General features: G+C 43.5%; 1 protein-coding gene across 2 annotated transcripts in view; it reads right to left on the bottom strand.

The window, feature by feature from the left end:
• CHCHD6 (coiled-coil-helix-coiled-coil-helix domain containing 6) overlaps positions 1-16,237 on the bottom strand; it is a 113,220-nt gene extending 96,983 nt beyond the window's left edge. For both annotated transcript variants that reach the window (XM_026857506.1, XM_026857509.1), the window contains exons 1-4: positions 16,169-16,237; positions 14,966-15,098; positions 13,709-13,778; positions 11,406-11,550 (exon numbers count right to left, since the gene is read on the bottom strand). In XM_026857506.1, coding sequence (XP_026713307.1) covers positions 11,406-11,550; positions 13,709-13,778; positions 14,966-15,098; positions 16,169-16,222 — 402 coding nt within the window. In that variant the 5' untranslated portion in view covers positions 16,223-16,237. The remainder of the gene's footprint in view (positions 1-11,405; positions 11,551-13,708; positions 13,779-14,965; positions 15,099-16,168) is intronic.
• Positions 16,238-16,513: the final 276 nt, after the last annotated feature.

Here is a 16,513-nt window from a genome sequence, read left to right as displayed (position 1 = left end):
CTGACTGCTCAGGTCCTCAGCTGGGGAAAGAACAGCTTTTGGTAAGGAAACATTTGTGTATCGGAAGTTTGGAAGCTACAGAGGGGAGTCACCGTTTCAGCCTGACAGTGCCAATTACAGCTACAGCAAGACGAACACAGGAACAAATCCATTCTGCTCAGAGGCTGGAGAGAATGGAATAGGAGAGAGGAGAGACGAGCCTATGTGTTTAGAAAAAGAAAGGGGCTTGAAGTCATCTGCTAGACAGTGAACCACTTTTTCCATGGCAAAAGCATTAGGCTGAAGATCCAGGGAATGTACGTGGCAAGCTCTCAGTCCTAATTGGAAAAGCACTGGTTATTTAACAAATGTATCCTTCGCCTAATGTACTATTCAAGTAGGTATTAAACTATGGAGCTTTTGTCTTTTGGACAGTAATTATACATAGCCCCGCTCTATCTGTCTGTTTGATCAATTTTTACTCTCGACTCCTACTGCATCATCCTGCAAGTTTGCCCATTATCACAAAGTCTTCAAGGCTAAAAAGGCTCTAAACCCCCAATGTAACACACAGAGAGGAAAAAGAAAGCCAGCTAACTCTTTAATTCCTTCCCTCCCTCATAAGCTTGCAGGTGTTCTATTTTCATTGTCTAAAAATCAAAGAGAAAGTGATCAGCTCATTTCCTCTCTCTTAGTACAGTCCCTTTTAACAAGCTACTTTCCATCATATTTTACTCAATAGTCATAAATAATATACATAATTGCAGATGGTCATAACAAACAAGCAAAGAAAGTATGCATATATAGTACAAAGGAAACAATAAAAATCGTGATGTGCTCCAAAAGCAGAAGGAATTCCTGGCAAATAGCAGCAGTTGCATCCAGGTCATTTTTTCAGTTGATGTAAGGCAATCGCAGAGCCAAAAACAATACGAGGACAGACTTTAGACAAAGCTAAACAAGGGTGCTGGCAGCTCACTTCCCTTCGCAGCACGCATTTCCTACCTCCTCCCCACGTGCAATACGCACAGCTATTTCTCCCTTAAAAGTCTGCATTAGGAAGGAGGCATATCGCTCATGGAAAGACAGGTTTAAAACTGCTGAAACTCCAAAATACATAAGCACCACGTAATTAGGAAGCTATTATGCTGGCTGTAATAAGAAACTCTAAGGGAGTCCACCCAGCTGCCCAAGAGTTAACATGATGTGTTTCTCATCAAAACCTCTTCCAAGAGGTTAAGCACACAATAGACTATCTAAAGCACAGCTAGAAAGGCTGCTTGAAATTCCACACATGTGCCTCAGCAATGTATTTCTATTAATGTCCAGTGTGTGTCAGCATGAAGATAAGGTACCAACATCATGTCCAACCAGCCAGCTAGAGAATGGGACGCCGTGTAAAACATTGTCTGATGCTTAGAATCCCAGAGAACAGTGGCGTTTGCAATCTCACCCGCCGCCTACGTGTCTGATAACGCCACCAACAAGGAGACAGCAGGAGCAAACCGTCCTGTAGTTTTGGGAAAGTAAAACGACAGAGAGAAAGAGGGAGGAAGAGGGAAGCAAACAAGAATGAAAATAAACTTCATCAGCAAATAGAAGCAGGTATGAGGATGCCTAGCTGAAGCAAAGCGTATAAACCAACCGGAGAAAACCTCAGTGAAATTTACACTTTGTATCAGCTTGCTTTAACTTTTTTTAAGGTGAAAAATAAAGAAGTAACAGTGTTTATTTTGATTTCTCCCATCACACCAGGTAGACTCAGCTTCATCCTCTAGTATGACACAACAAAACTATTTCTACTGGGGAATTTGTGGAAGACTGTTTGAAGAAATGTGACCTCAAACAGGACACATCTGCTCTGTTGGGTCTGCTACCGGGGGTTTGAGAAGCCCCTGTGGCACCACGAGCAGGCCCTCTCTGGGAACCTGCTGGAACACCCCACGCCAGCCTGTGCTGTGTCACCACACAGATAACACACCAGCCCACCAGGAAGTTCCCTGAACAGCTTGCTAATATATAACCCCTAACACACCTGTCTTTGAGAAAGACAAACTCTGTGTGGATGAAGGGTGGAATGCAGTGGCCCTGCCCGGGTGAGGAGCGTGCACCGAGGGGGCAGTGATCCACAGAAGAGCTGATGTGAGCAGGCGCAGGCCTGCAATGCTGCACGCACAGGTACTGCACGGCCTTCAGGCCTGTCTTGTGCTGCACAGATTCCTCAGCATCCTAACAAAGGAGCATGCAGGCAGCTGCTCCTCGGTACTGGCCCCTGCTGGCCCTTGCCTTTATCTAAAAGAGCAGGAAGATGTTCTCTGTGAACATCCTTTATGAACAGGGTTGCTTTTCTTGCAAGAATTTAATTGCTCAAAAAAGGAGGAACCTCTCCATCTGCACAGCACGCCATGGGAAAATCCAGCCAGGGTCTCTTCAACGCTGCATGAAAGCGGGGCTGCCAGCATCTGAAGGGACATAAGATGTGGAAAGCAGTGACAAATGGCATCCTCAGGGGTCAGGGTTGGGACCAGCGCGGTTTAACACCTTTGTTGGAGACACAGACAGTGGGATGGAGGCATCCTCAGCCAGTTCACCGACAACACCAAGCTCTGTGGTGCAGTCACACGCTGAGGGAAGGGATGTGCCACCCAGAGGGACCTGGACAGGCTGGGGAGCTGGGAATCTGTAAAACTCAGAGTGCAGCAAGGCCAAGGGCAAGGTCCTGCCCATGGGTGGGGGCAATCCCAGGCATAAACACAGGCTGGGAGAGGAGTGACTGGAGAGCAGCCCCAGGGAGAAGGAATTGGGGGGGCTGGTGGATGAAAAACTGCCTGTGAGCCAGCAACATGCACCCGCAGGCCAGGAAGGCCTCTGTGTGCTGGGCTGCACCCAGATCAGGGTGGGCAGCAGGGCGAGGGGGGGATTCTCCCCCTCTGCTGGACCCCCCTGGAGGGCTGGGTCCAGCTCTGGGGTCACCAACAGCAGAAGGACACGGACCTGCTCAAGCGGGGCCAGAGGAGGCCACGGACATGCTGGGGGGGCTGGAGCACCCCCTGTGAGGACAGGCTGGGAGAGTTGGGGGGTTCAGCTGGAGAAGAGAAGGCTCCGGGGAGACCTTAGAGCGGCCCCCCAGGGCTGAAAGGGGCTGCAGGAAAGGGGGGGGACTCTGGATCAGGAGGGCAGGGATAGGATGGGTTGGACGGGGCTTTGGGCAACCTGGGCTAGCAGGTGTCCCATGGCAGGTGGGTTAGAACTATATGGTCTTTAAGGTCCCTTCCAACACAAACCATTCTGTGATCCTAGGATTTAATTGCTATCTATAGTTCTAGTTCTATCTTATTAAAACTGCTATTTTATTACGATACTTTACAGCCTTTCTTACTGAGACCCAGAAAAAGCCCTGCACCGTTTCTCTCACCGCCCCCTGGTGTGGAACACTCTGAATATCTTGGGTATCTCCTTTACCTCCCCTCTGTTGTCCATGAGGACCACATCAAGACATACACATTAAGGTTCCAAGAAAAGGTGGCCAAATCAAAGTTATTTTTCATGGCATGTGGGGAATATCTTAGAAATGACATCCAGTGACAGGTCACCTCCCTCACATCCCCATCACCCGAGTGCAAGAGCTATCTACATGTTCCATTCAGTGCAAGCTTACTTCCTAGCTATTAAATATACAAATTAATAATCTTGTTAATACTTTCCAGTCAGAAACATCAAGAAAACTTTCAGTGATCAAGGATCATTGATTCAAGATTCAAACACTGTCATTGTTTAGTTAGAATACAATGAATACTGGAAAGCTATCACCAAATACTGATATATGCAATATTCCAAATACTCAAAACACAGACAAGCCATGTCATAATCCAAAAATAAAGTTTAACCAAGCTAGTGGGAACTATATTCTAATGTACATTCTCTCAGCCTTTATACCTATGACAACCTCATACCACAAACTACACCACATTTGACTAAGCCTGGCTCATAGGAAAGCCTACTGAAACACCCTGATGCATACCAAATCTCTGTTGCTTATACCCCAAAATTAGCTGCAAAATTAGAGCAGTGTTCTACTCCACAGCAGTCTGGCAGTAAAAAAAACATGCAGTACTAGCTTTGCTGGACTGGAAAAATATCGATATATTTTTCTCTTATTTCTTCATTATTTGAATTTTTTTTAGTTACAGAGAGAGGGGAAAAGGAAGGTTAATCTTGTATTTTGCGTCTTAAAGAATGGAATGGCTTTACAGTAACCCTAAGCCAGAAGAAATGAATCTGGAGCAAGTTTCTGTGGAGTCTATGAACTTAGTAGCCAAAAAACAAGAGTGAAATACAGACACAAGAGAACTGAAGGCAAGACAGGGGAAGTAGGCAGCACCACAGACAACTTCAATTCGTTGCAGCTGTAGGATTTAAAAAGAGGCCAACCTTGTGATAAGGTCCCTTAGCCCAAGAGACTACAAAAATGAGAAGCTCAAACAACCATCAGCTGTTGAAATCTGCAAAAACTCTCCAAACACAAATTAACCTTCAGTCAGGAGATGAAAGACTAGCTGCAGAAATTGGAAGTGGTTAAAAAAAAAAGCAGCGCTATAAATGTCTGAGAAATCATAGCAGCAGTGGCAGGGAAAATAGGGAATACATACACAGCATTTCACCCTTAGCCAGATAACAGCTTTGCCTTCCCTCAAAATAAGAGGGAGAAAGAGCTCTTCTTTTGGTTTGGCTTTGTTTTTACTTCCTGGGTTCATTGTAGTCCACATTCCCCAAAACTGCTTTAGTTAAATTTAGACTCACTGATGCTCCAGAGACAGGAAGTTATTAGCTTGCTGGAGGTAGGGGACATGTAGATCCTCACCACGCCAAGCTTAAATTTAACACAAGTCTTTCCAAAGCCCATCATTTAATACTGCACACTCACTTTCTATAGGAACCCCTTAAATGTTTAATGGTTTCATAAAAAGTAGTAATTCCTTCACTGCAGAAATGCACCCACTTCTATAGTAGAAGGCAGCAGTCAAAGAAGAACCCGACAGTGGGGAAAAAGGAGGGATGTTCTGGTCAGACTAGAACAGAGCACTAACCTTAACACTCCACACATTAATACATTTTCTTCAAAGAAAAAAAGCCAGAAAAGTATCTCTTAGCTCAGATAGCAAGGAATGAGAGGGATAGAAAGAACAAGGTCTTACAAGCTATTTAAATCCCCCTATCAATAGCTTGTAACATTTTGTAATGAATTATTGAGGCTTAAACCAAAAAACACATCTTTCCATTTGTATCAACACATTTAAAAAGCAGTTTTATTCAGTTAGTGAAAGCAAACTGAGAACAACTGCACTGCAACTCCTAGCTGAAGCCAATGCCACTCCTGCTAACCTAGTCAGAATTCCCTAGATGGTTCTGCAGGCACTAAGGGTCAGTGTGAGGGGTTTTTCTGGGTGTTTTTTTTTGTTTGTTTGGTTTTTTTGTTTTGTTTTTTTTCCACAGTGTGTGAATGCTCTGCAAACAGTCCCACTGCAGGCAACAAGCTCATCAGCAGGTACAGCCCCCACTGCTGGCACAGGATTAATGTCCTAGTAACCGAATGCTCCAGCCATTTGCCAAAGAAAACACTAAAAATTCATCTCAGGAAAAGAGGTGTCATTCCTTTAGTAAATACATGTAGATAGCTGTTGCTAATCATTGTAACATCAATGGAGAAAAATAACTGAATGAGCTTTTTCCTCATGTTGCACTATTATTTAAAGCAAGCCTCCATACTTTCCGATTTAAAACGGTGTTTTCCACTTCAACAAAAAACTTTGATCAATAAATATTTACAGAAAGTAAAGAGCCACTAAAACCTAAAACCCAAGGTTTGTGTGAGCAATGTGTCCTCCCAAAACCAGTCGATTTCCTACATACAGGCTTGTGCTTTTAGAAAGCAAAGGGGTTTAGCTCAGTGTGCTACATTTATCTGCAGAGAAACCAGGACCAACAAAGCTGGCCCTGATGCAGTATCCAAACTATACTGCAAAGCTCACAGAGACATTACCTTTCATTATATCAACTCAAATAAATAGGGAGGAAAAAATTACAAGTTTTGACAATAGAGGCCTGACCTGAAAAACGACAATTTCACTTCACTGCTGGCCCCATGCTGTCAGAGTTTCAACAAACCTCATGCTACCACTGGAGCTCAGCTAGTCCAGCTTCAGCTTATCACAATGACTGGAGATTACACACAACAAAACCCCGGTCTAATCTAGATATGCTTACCTACGGTTAATCAGCCAGGATGAAGCTGATCCCCAGCTTATCACAAAGTAAATGAAAGCCTTAACTAAACTCAGTCATGTTCAGCACCATTTCTAAAACCATCTTTAGTACCAGCTCAGCTGCATCCACAGCTGATACCACTCCACAAAAGTGGGCAATTCACAGCAAAAAAAATGTAGGCAAGATTGACTTGAAGCTTCATCAGTTACCAGAAATCTAAAGAAAGCTTTCCATGAATGGGTCAGTTGGGTCATTTCTCCAACCCTGTGGGGCCAAAAGGAAAACACTACTCCACCTGATCGCTCCCCTGCTGCCATCAAAATTCTCCTCCACTGAATCAGAGTGGGCTGTTTATGCTGCTTTCAGAAATTTTAAGCAGTTTTACCTCCACATTCTTTGAAACAGAGAAGAAAACATACCAGTTACAACGTGAGCAGCACAATATACATTAAACTAAAGGTGCAAGTGTCCAAAGATGCCACAGGCAAAGGCCAAGAGTTAGGAATCCCACGCTCACAAGACCACATCAATATCAAAGCTCACTGCCCTGATGAAAGGCGTTCCCAGTCCTGCATTCTTCCTTCAGCCCTTCTCTCTTGAACCAGCAAGAGGAGATAAGAAACTCCAAAGAGTAAAGAGATTCTCTCTGGGCAAGAAATCATTTGAAAGAATCCAACAGCCTATGACCAATTATAATCAGCTGGTGGAGCAACAAGAGACAAACCCTAAATCCTTGTGACTATTTCCTCCCACGTTTATATTCTGGGCCACACTAATCACAACAGGGCAAGGCTGGAGCCACCAGAAAGCAAAGGTTGCCCTCAGCAAGCCTGGGAGCAGGGCATGAGCAGGGACGCTGGGAAGAGTGAGCAGTCAGTCCGTCATCGACAGCTGGACAAACACTTTCCCTGCAATTTAGGAGTTCTGCCTCTAGTCTGTTTTCATGCAACCAGTGCCTGTCAGTCTTGTCTGAAAAAGCTAATCATGGTGCAAAGTTTGTCCTACCATCACCCCATTTCTGAATTCATTCTTTCAAAGTGGGAAGGAAGACGATGACTTTTGGTCAATAACTCTGACAAAGCCATTATCCTCAGGGTATTAAATGGAGAGATAAGAACTTCAGGGCTTCCCACAAATCATATTAGTTCAATTCTCAAATCCGGGTAATGCTTCTTTTCAAAGTATTAATTTCATTTATTCTATTTGCTCTCCCTCTGTCCTGATAACACAGGCACACATGGCCCCTAAATGAGATCCTCCTACTTTATAAGTTATAATCCTCCCTTTCTAGAGTAGTAATGAGATGTGTTCACTTAATCGCGTTTATTCCCCCCCCCTCAGCTTCTGCTTTTATCCATCCCCATTCCACATTGATTTGTCTCAAAGGTTTCAGTGAAAATCATCAGGCAGGGAGTCACTGGTTCCAAGAGGCTCATGATGCATATGCTGCACATGCTGCACAGCCTTAAGAGATTACAAAAGCAGAAAGGATAAAAAAGAGCAGCTCTGCTTGCAGAGTTTCTTTTGTTGGCAAGAAGGGCTAAAAAAGAAAGCCAAAAGGACAGAGAAGTTGAGAGGTTCCGATTAATTGGAAGTGAAAAAGGAAAGACTCCTGGTCCAGGGGAAAGGTGAGACCGTGCACAACACAGTGCAGCAATTAAATAACTTGACTATGACAACTTTGGAAGTTCCTCATGCTAGAAATAAAAAAAAAGGATTTAAAGATAGCTGTATTAGTTCTTGGATATTTCACATGAGACTTAAGGCATGCTACAAGCATTAGTTAACACCCTAGGCCCTGCTGTGAAGTACTGTACATATGATCCTTGTTGTATTCTAAGTGCTCACAGCATTAAATTATTCAGAGTCCAGTCAGCACCACGATCCTGCAGTGCTGTACAAAAACATTTTACCAATACAAATCGGTGAGAGTTCCTCTGCAGCATCTTAGCAGACTATTCCATTGAAGCCCGTCCCCCATGGTTAATCAGAAGCCACATTCACACAAAGAGGGTAGTGAATGCCGCAGTGTTTCTACTTACAGAGCTGGTTTGCTTAAACTAAAACTTTACAGAGTTTTATTCAAAACCTAAGGTATCTAGAAGCCACGTACCTTGTTCAAAGTCATTAAAAAAAGTGATCAAGACAAAAATGTACAACAGGACCCAAGCACTTAACTCAAAATCCCTCTTGTAAACAGTGCACCACTTCAAGAAAACAAAACAAAACTCACCACCCAAACCACAAAAAACCAACAATAAATTTTAATCTGTACCCTACCCCAGAAATGATGACATAACTGGCCCCAGAAGCAGACAACAAGCTCCCTATCAAAGGTTAGCTCTAGTCCACACTCTCTTCAGAAACGTGTACCATGCAACAAGACTGAAGTGCTTCATAGCAACGCTGTCAATAATAAGTCAGTAAATGAAAAATCATGAAAAATAGATTAAATGACAAGCGATGTTCAGCACAATGAAAATTAAATAGTTTCAAAATATAGCTATCATATTTGGATTTATGGTCTACAAGCAGCAAGGTCAAAGGAGACTATTGCAGCACTACTGGAGACAACTGCACAAAAAGCGGCCACTAATCACCAAACTATTGATACGTTAAGGGCACAGGACAGCTCAAGATCTTACAGCAATTATTAAATAAATAAATAAAAACCTTTCTAATTATATGTGGCACGAAGAGCAGCTCACACCCATTCAAGCTGTATTCCAAATAAAGGAAAACAAAAACACTGAAAGCCAAAGGACAGACATGATTTGAGTAGCACTGAGTCAATACAATAAAGTAACCGTGCCCAAAAGGAAACCGTAGCGTGAACAAGTCTGATAGGGATCCCAATAATTTAAATGGCTGGCAAAAACACTTCCTGCTTCGGAAGATATCTAGAAGGTGATAGACAATAGATTTGACCTCATCTCTGCAAGGACAGGCTAGACTATTCCATTTTTAAGGATCTTAAATTTATGACTGATCAAGAGATAGTTAAGGAGCAATGAAATTTAACAGCTTCTCATTCTTGCACCACATTCCAGGCTAACAGTCCATGGTCACTATTTATCTTTTATGGGCTACACCAGGAGAGCCTGATCAGGTTTTTGCAGAGTATGAAGTATGCAATATCTGGGTATGTGACACCACAGGATTAAAAGCTAATTCAGATAATAGAACAGCTTTTCTATGTTAGCCGTCCGGTCCCAACTCATTTTAGAGATGACCTCTTTCCAGTTTGCAAATATTGCCTGACTCCGCTAGTCACGTTTCTCCAGGATTACTCTATACCTCACTGCAGAGGGCAGGGCTCTGCTGCTGAGCCAGGCCACATCTCCAGGTTGGACAATAAATTCACTAGGTCCTTCCCTCCCTCTTTACAGAAGTCCGTTAACTGCATTCATGAAGAGAATATTCTCTTTCCAGTGGCAAGAGAGTTAAATGCTGCCTCTGCTGGCCCGGATGCACTGTGCAGAGGAAGGGCAGTACCTGCCTCAGCCACCACTACTCTAAAGCTCAGCACTCACACAGCTCCCTGGGGTCGGGGCACAAGCTGCCAAGAGGGTGTTTCCTGTGACACAGCAGCCATTCCAAACTCTCTCCAGGAGAGCAGTCTGAGACCTCCCAGTCCAGCCCCATACAAACGTTACCACAGAGTCAAAAAGCACAAACGGGTCCGAAACTACAAACGAACAAATTCATGGATGACAATTTTATTAAGGACCATTAACTGCCAAGGTGAAAATGCAACCTCTTGCTGAAGAAGCCTCTAAGCCCCAGAGTAACAGAAGTTGCAAGGGGATACTGGTGGGAAATACTGCGATACAGCTCCGTACGCAGCTGCTGTGGATCACTATCAGAGACGGGCAATAGCTAGAAGGAACTGTCTGAACCCCTACAGCCATTCTTATATAAATTTTATTTAGTTAGCCCCCCCAAATTTCTTCATATTATCACCTCAAAACACTTCACAGCCAAGTCACGTGCCTGGTAAGCCATGCCTCTTAGCATTCAACGTACAGAAAAAACATGCTCACTGGATTCTTCATTTAAATCAAGTGCATGCAACAGACCAGCAGGATGGAAGAAACACAATAAAGACCATCATTACTCAAGTCTGCCCCCTCCCTAAACCATCCCTGCAGTATGTACCAAGCAAGGAGAATTACTCTTAGTCCAGTTCTCTGAGTTTCAACTTCACAGTCTAAAAGAACAGGCAGTTTGATGTCACTGTGGCAAACACAATCCCACCTCACTGTCACACACCAACTACTCCTATCACTGCAGGTCAGGAAAAACATGGCAGTTCCAGTAAGACTCCACAGGCAGTACACCATTGCCAAAACAATATAAGATAGGATTGTGTGAATATTAAGCACCAAGGACAACCCCGATCTACTGCCGTGACATAAGCCTTTTGTTCTACTCAGTCTCATCTCACTGTACTTCTGCCCCCACCACTGGCATGACATAACCCAATGGGGTATCTCAGCAACCCCGAGGTGCCTGACTAATAGTAAAGGCTTCAGCAAGATGTCCCCAAAAATAAATCTGTCTATTGGGCAAGAACAGATTGGTTTGGGAGTCAGTGGTGTGTACAAAAGGGGTTTATGCTTCTGGTCCCTAAAAATCAATCTTAAGCCTTCTTTAAAATGTTACAATACTTGACAGTTTTATAACAGTTCTTCTGTTACCAGCATCATGAAAGACTCAAACAACAGAACTCATTGTCACCTTTCGTTAATTTGGGGATTTGAACAATTATACTCTAGAAAAACAGAGCAAAGTTTCAGGACAGATCAGGTCAGTAGAATCTGATCCTGTATAGATCAAAACATCCATTTCTCACACAGAACATTTAGAAGAGTTCTCTCTAACCCAGACAACGACCCCAAGCACCCACCCCATGCTGCCCTTGTGCCCTCACAGCCATTGCTTACACCCTTCCCTGCAGGCCCAGCCTTAGGGTTTCTGCAGGACACGCTGCAAGAGCAGCCTGACAGCTAGCTGTGAGCCACAAGTGATGAATTGGGAGGTGATCGGCCTAAATCAAAGTTTTTAAGCTGATCACACAAGTGACATTTAATGCAGCCTCTCAAGCAGAGATATTCTAGCCTGTCCTGTGTGAAAACACAGTGGGGATTTTTGTTACTCACCAGCTGGGCCGCTCTCTGCCTCTCTTCATTAGTGCTGTTTCTCTCCCGCTGAAGTGCAGTGTTCAAGGCCTCACTAGCTGCTTCCCTTTCTCTTTTGGCCAGCCGGAGCAACTCCTCCTGGACCAGCGCCTGTTCTTGCTCATACCTGTATGAGTGCCAAAGGCAGAGAGAAGGTGATCAGCAGACTCCTGGCAACAGGGTCACGGCTTAGCATGGGCCATCCCTGCCTGGAGCCCAAACACAGCTCCATGATCTATTTGACACAAAGTCTGCTCACAGCCCCTCCGTGACAGCAGGAATTCAGAAGTCCAACAAACTTCAAACATGACCTGCAACTTCAGTGAGGTACAGTTCTGGCAACAACAGCAGACTTTGCACCATATAAGCTTATACCTCAGTTATATTTAGCTCCATTAAGTATTAACTATCACCTGAAAACAGTGTGAATACAAAGCAGTTAGGCAGATAAATAGATATCACTTTGGAAAAGATCAAGGGACATACAACAATAAAAGCAGTTAGCCTATCTGAAAATGCTGCTCTTCTGCTCTACAAGGGAAAGAAAATCATATAAAATACATGCAACAACAGCGCTGAGAGAACCAGCCTTGTCACATCTGTAGCCTGGACACCTGAATCTCAAACTGCCACACAGGACACTTCATCCAATTCAAGCCTTGGAAATTCCACATGCAAGCAAAGAGAGATTAACTTGAAGTGAATCACAGAATAAATTAGATAAGACAGGACCTTTGAAGTTATCTCAAAACAGAGATAACTTCAGGGTAGATCAGGTCACTCAGGGCCTTCTTTGGTCAAATCCTGACAATCTCAAAGAGTGTAGATTCTGTATCCTCCTAGTGTAACCCGTTCCAGTGCTTCACTGCACTCACGGACTGTTTGGGGTTTCCCCCCACCCCAATACCCAGACAGAATCTTTGCTGTGGTCTGTGTCTCTTGCCTCTTGTCCTTTCAGTGTGCACCTCTGAGAACAGTCTGGCACTGCCTCTATTTCACTATTTGAGGAAGCTAAAAACAAGAGTGGGACCCCCTTCTTCACCAGGCTAAGCCAGTGCGGTTCCCTCAGGCTCTCTCCTCCACGGATCTAGCTTGCAGAGGAATGTGGCATCACACAAACTTTTTGAGGCTGCATCTCAGCCCATCCAGGCCCGGTTCTGGTTCCACAGCTGAGCCACACACATACAAGCTGCTCCCCCCTTTCTTGTCTTCCCTGCCTGCCTTTCCACTGCATTTCTGCCCCTACTTCTTTCCCAGACCAGGCACTTGGGATGCAGTTCAGCAGCTCAGCATGGAAAACTGCCAGCAATTTCAATTCCACAGTCCCCAGGAAAGTGAACCAGCAGCTCAAGAGAGACTTCCCTTGGTTGCATCTCTGACTTTCCTAAGGACAGCGTGATTGATGCAATGGGGTTTTAGCAGGTTTGGTCAGTCACTTGCAACACTCAAAAACCACTGGACACAGACTCATTCTCTTTGTTACCTAGACTATAAGCACGGTAAAGACAAAATTGGAGCAGCAAAAGAAAGAACAGGAAAAGACCCATCTTTACAGCACCTTTAAGAATGCACAGACAGATCAGGCCAGCAATTTTATAACAAAGCTACTGAGTTACACAGAACTGAAGTTCTCACTGCCCTGCAAGACCACTGCTGTGGCTCTGTCAGAGGGAAGGACAGTTTTCTTTTACAATTTTTTTTCCCCCCTCACACTTACCCTCACCTTTACACAGGTATTTCTACCCTAATAAATTAAAATACCCTTGGATGAAAAATTCATAGCACTGGTACTAGCTGACAGGCACTATGTCTAGTCTAGGAAAAGGAGGAGGAATAGAATCATATACACAAGACAGACCTGATTATTTTAGGTATAAACTGAATTAAACCCATTACCATTTGAGACTCCCAAATCCCTGACAGAAGTATCAAACACTTATACTCCTTCATTTGTGCCTGAAAATCCAACTGCACTCAAGTTTGTGCTCTACTGGTCTTGCAATGCCCATCATACCCAAGTTTTCTGCAGTTACCAACTCACGACATCAGTCCCTCATTTCTCCAAACACCACTCCAATCACCCACATCTCCCCGACTAATCCTTTTGGCTAAGGGATGGCCTTCCCTAAAAAATGTGTTACGTTGCCCTTAACTGAAAAAGGCTTTAATGCCTGAGAATCCCCTTTAAAACAGAGTCATTGCACTTGGACAGAAGCAAAACTTTATATATATTATATATTCCAAAAGGAGCTAAACACTTGTCTTTTTCAAGAACTTCACCTCACCTCCTGTACAGTTCCTGCTCTGCAGCAGAAGACTTCTGACCAGAGTCACTTGGCATTGGTGGCTGGATTCCTAGAAAGAACAGAAACCTGTGATAACTACAGTACAAAACATAGTCCTTCATCACATCGTAAATTATTTGAGAGGAAAATTTAGTATGTAAGTGTTATCTCATCAAGGGAAAAGAAAATACATTTTGAAAAGTCTCAAAAAAATTTAAGGTTGATGGATGGAGTCTGAATTCACAAAACAAAGAGACACTGACAACATCATCTTCAAGACACGCTCAAACTTCTAAGTAAGGATGTTAGCTCAGACCCTGGTTTATACAGAAATGTAAGCACAGTTTTAGACCTACCTTCCATTTCCTTCCTCTAGTTCCATTAAGTCTTCCCCTCGACCTCCTACTTTTGTTGTAATTACAAGGGATCCCACAAGAGATGAAATTATTTGATGGAGTTCAGGCCATCCATAAGACTGAATACACTTTCAGGAAAGACATAGGCTAACAGCAAACAAATCTCTAAAAGCAAAGGCCCAGTTCCCTAACTTCATGTGAGTCTGGATGCCTTAAACAAATCCACACTGATAACATCTATCAACAAAGTGTATGTGAGAATCAAGAGAAATCAAATAGCTTTCTGACCTGTAAAGAAAGACAAGTTCAGAAACCGAGTTCTCAACATCTATTTAGCAAGCTGTGCTTAGTCAGTCTGTCCTTCTCTATGAGCTTATTTCAAAAGAAAAAAAAAAAAGCAGTATTTCCCCTATCCATCCACAACATACTCCCTGTGCATGCAGAGGAGACAGCAAGGCAGCTTGCCAGGAATGAAAAGTAAAATAAGAAATTTCTGCCTTGCTTATTGCATGTTCATCTGAAATCCTAGAAAGGTTCACAGAGGGATGGATACAAGTTAATTAAAGTATCTGAGAAGGGAGGTAATCCAAAGATGGAGAAGGAAAGGACCTAGAAGAACAATCTGTCTGTTTTAAGGTCACGCAGTGACAGAACCAAGACCCGTAGCATTTCAAGTGCTCTAACTGCCAGCTGACACGGCTACCTTTCAGAAACACAAAGAGGACATCACAGGACTGTAACATCCAATAACTACATACATTAAAATGTTACAGGTTAATCAAAGAGCTCCTCTCACATCAAGGTAGTCTTGAAAAACACAGGCACACGGTATAACATCCAGCGGCAGCGCTGCTGAGGAGTGTGTCAAACAGTCAGCAGAGCTGCAAGGGACTGACAGTACCTGTAGGAGGTTTGGGTTTCCCCTCTGCAGCTGGTGAAGAGGGAGCTGTGCCACTGGATGAACGGGGCGATCTCTGGTTGTCCCTTTTACTTTGAGGAGATTCTTTCATTCGGTTCACTACATCTTCAGAGAGCTGAAACATAGGTACACAGGGAAGAATTAACCAAGTTAACAATGTGTATATATTGCATTATAAAAGCTCCCCATTTGTTAGTTTCCACGCTACTGCAAAAGAATTGCCAGTGACCTCACTTCAGTGCCATGGTCCTTTGAATCCAGGTGGCCAACAACTGTACATTGACTTTACATTTTTATAAAACAGACTCTATCAGCAAGTGATAAAACCGCCCACCGACTGACCCTACAGGCTTCACTGGACAATGACAATTAATCTTCCACAAATACTAATGAAGGTGGAGAGCACCTAGCCAAACCCTTGACTAGGGACAGATCTACCAGAAGTGGAAGAAAAGGAACTAAGGGAGTTGTAAGTCCACCCCATCCATCCTCCTCCTTCCCCCCTACTTGTTGCCCAGCTCCACATGGCAGACGTGCTGCAAACTCCATAGCAGAGAAGAGCTGCACAGCCCTCCCGCTCACATAAGGCCGCAAACATTTTTTGTAATTTCAACATCATTCTCGCTCCCTTACTTGGGTCCAAACCATGGAAAAGAAACAAGTTAGCTTGAGTTTTCTGGCAATCCAGACCAAGGGACTTCTCACAGCACTGTTAAGATTGACCCCTTCCTCCTCCCGGGACCAGAGGTTCTGTGCTGACTGTTCCGGCTCCAGAACAAAACAAAACGACGCTGTTTCCCCACCTAGGCTGGTCACAGTAAAAATGCAGCTATGCCACTGCTACCCAGATTAACAGCATTTTTAACATCTTCATTATATGTTGTTATCATTCCAAATTCCTGTTTATGGGAACCGTTTTTTAAAAACACAAATCTGTAAAAAGCCATAATTAGTTAAGGGCAGGCTCAGTGGAACTACTTTTTTTTTTTTATACACAGCTGCAAAAAAACTCAACATCCTTGGTAGTAAGAAAAAGGAACAATTATTTTGCTTCACAAAACAAGCAAACCAAAAAAAAAAAAGGGGAAAAGAAAAACTTTTACTTCAAGTCGTCAAACAAAGTTCTCCAAAACCACAGCGCACTTAACCTGATTAGCTATCAGGAGATACACAGAGCATCTTCACCTTGAGCTCCTGGAGGTCATAAACAGACCAGTAACAATGAACCCACGTCAGCATCCAGCTGATGGAGCAGCTAACTAAATTAAAGCACCAGAACAAATTACATCTATGGGAGGTGAGAATGAGTCCCCAAGGGGTCCCTGCCAATATCCTGTAAAGAGAAATCAGGCAAGAGCAATTTTACCTCCATCAAACACTTTAAAAAGGAGATTGGCACAATCTTAGTTAACTTTTGTCAAATGATTAGTCAAAACGGTATGAAAAATAAGTAACCACAACAAAATACACTTTGTAAGCTCATTTCAGACAAATCTCTGGGGAAAGCCAGATAAAAGTATGAAGAAACAA

The sequence above is a fragment of the Athene cunicularia genome, assembly GCF_003259725.1.
Source record: "Athene cunicularia isolate RWA chromosome 12 unlocalized genomic scaffold, athCun1 chr12_part1, whole genome shotgun sequence".
Lineage (NCBI taxonomy): Eukaryota > Metazoa > Chordata > Aves > Strigiformes > Strigidae > Athene > Athene cunicularia.
Note: the sequence above shows the minus strand (reverse complement) of the source record. Positions and strands in the feature narration are given on the sequence as shown.